Below are 1,977 nucleotides of genomic sequence, written 5' to 3' on the forward strand. Positions count from 1 at the left end.
GGAGTGAATGGGCTTGGCCCCGTAAGAGTCATTTGTGGTCAGGAAGTGGGATGATTAACATCTCCATGTAAAGCTAAATGCCACCATGTTATCTGGCGGGGGTTTGGGGGCAGATATACCAAATCAAGGTGATGTGGGGGGGGGTGGGAAGAGCACAATGAGTCGCTGAAAAAGATTACTGTGAGAAAAGGCATGGAGAAGACACCCTCTCCCGGCCAGGTGGCCTCACACAACTAACTGGTGGAGATGAGGGGGTTAGCACATCAGTTTGGGAGGCTGTTTAAGGGGTGAGAAAGAAGTGGCCCCTTCCTCCCACCACAACATCTTGGCCTCACCCACCCTGCACTCCCCCTCCCCCCAAAGGTGTCAGGATGGTCCCTCTGAGGTCACAGTGGCTGGGGGAGTGGCCAGATGACCACACAAAGCTTAAGGGTGTGGTCCCTCAGGGCCCTGGGAGGGGTATATATAGGGGCGCCTCAGGGGTCTGGGCCAGACCGCTGGGAGTCTTCGAGATGGCTAAGGCAGCCAGGAAAACCCAGAACCCACCAGCCTGTAGCACAGCTACACAGCAATCGACATCAGGCCCCAGAAGGAGGAAACCTGCGAAGACCCCCCGTCAACCCAAGTCCGGAGGCAGTGGCAAGGTAAGACGACCCCACCCAACCCAAGCTCTTCTTCCCTAGTGTCGCTTCCCACAAGACTCCTCTGTGCCCTTGCCTGGCAAACGCCCCCTCTTCCGAGGGGTTCTCCCGAAGCCCCTGTCCCATCCACCCCCGACCCTGTTCCCCTGACCAGACACTCTGTTGTCTTTCCAGGTGACCAAACCAACCATAAAGGTTAAAAGACAACTCCGGGGGACCGTGACCAAGAAAGCCCCGCTGAAGACTCCCATTTCTTCAAAGAAAGTGAAGAAAGGTAGAGGGACTGCCCTGTTCGGCCATTACCGCAGGATGAATAAAGCGCAGAATCCCCATGATTCGCAGTGGGACCAACCCAGCACCTCAAAGGTGCGTGGTGGCCGCTAACTCTAGAGTGAGGCCAGAGATTTGAGGTCTGCCCCTGAGAAATGGGTGGCTGTTTAGTCATCGAATTTCACACAAATGGGGCATACAATTGGCAATGAAAATAAAATGACCTGTTAAAAAAATCTGTGTGTCTCTGTGAGTTCTCTGACAGTGGGGAGTGGGGAAGGAAGGGGAGAGGTAGGCGAGCAAGGGAGGGAGCTTGGGCCTGGGGGGTTGGGGGGTGAGACCGGAAGGTCTGGTAGGCCAGAAAGTGGGGATAAGGGCCGGGTGGGAACTGAGCACCGAAGAGGAGCTTCCCACAGAAGAGGAAGACCGGAAGAGGAGGAGACTTCGGATTTCTTTGTGTGCGTGTGTGTGCGCATGCAGAGGTGTGGACCTAGTTGGGGAGAGGTGTTATGTGTGGGGTGGCAGTGTCAGTCCCTGAAACAGCATGTGAGGTCACTGACTGCAGGTTGCCTACCTCACAATGGCTAGGCGTGCCCCACCCTGTCCTGTCCGCCGCAAAAGGCCCTCAAAAAACCTGAACTTCTCACCCTACAAAAAGCCCAAAAGACTAAAATAATGGTGTTTTGGGAGGCCACAAACCCAACATTGAATAGGCCACTTTCTTCCTAAGATTACACACAGACACAGAGACACACACACAGAGACACACACGCACACACGTACAATTCAGGTCTATTTTGTGCCTTCTACGACCTTTCCAAACTGAACATATAGCGTATGTTTATACTAACGATTTTAATGTCCCTGTCAGCTCATTCTAAAATCCGTGTCAGGGGCGCCTGGGTGGCGCAGTCGGTTAAGCGTCCGACTTCAGCCAGGTCACGATCTCGCGGTCCGTGAGTTCGAGCCCCGCGTCAGGCTCTGGGCTGATGGCTCGGAGCCTGGAGCCTGTTTCCGATTCTGTGTCTCCCTCTCTCTCTGCCCCTCCCCCGTTCATGCTCTGTCT

At 54.8% G+C, this 1,977-nt stretch overlaps 1 protein-coding gene across 1 annotated transcript; it reads left to right on the forward strand.

Annotated features, from left to right (window-relative positions):
- The first annotated feature begins 472 nt into the window (after positions 1–472).
- Positions 473–1,147, forward strand: LOC125932399 (uncharacterized protein CXorf51A-like). Its single transcript, XM_049644920.1, has 2 exons — positions 473–644; positions 816–1,147. Exons 1-2 carry the CDS (start codon positions 513–515, stop codon positions 1,023–1,025), a joined length of 342 nt encoding a protein of 113 aa, XP_049500877.1. The 5' UTR covers positions 473–512; the 3' UTR covers positions 1,026–1,147.
- The last annotated feature ends 830 nt before the right edge of the window (positions 1,148–1,977 follow it).

Source organism: Panthera uncia, chromosome X (genome assembly GCF_023721935.1).
Source record: "Panthera uncia isolate 11264 chromosome X, Puncia_PCG_1.0, whole genome shotgun sequence".
Lineage (NCBI taxonomy): Eukaryota > Metazoa > Chordata > Mammalia > Carnivora > Felidae > Panthera > Panthera uncia.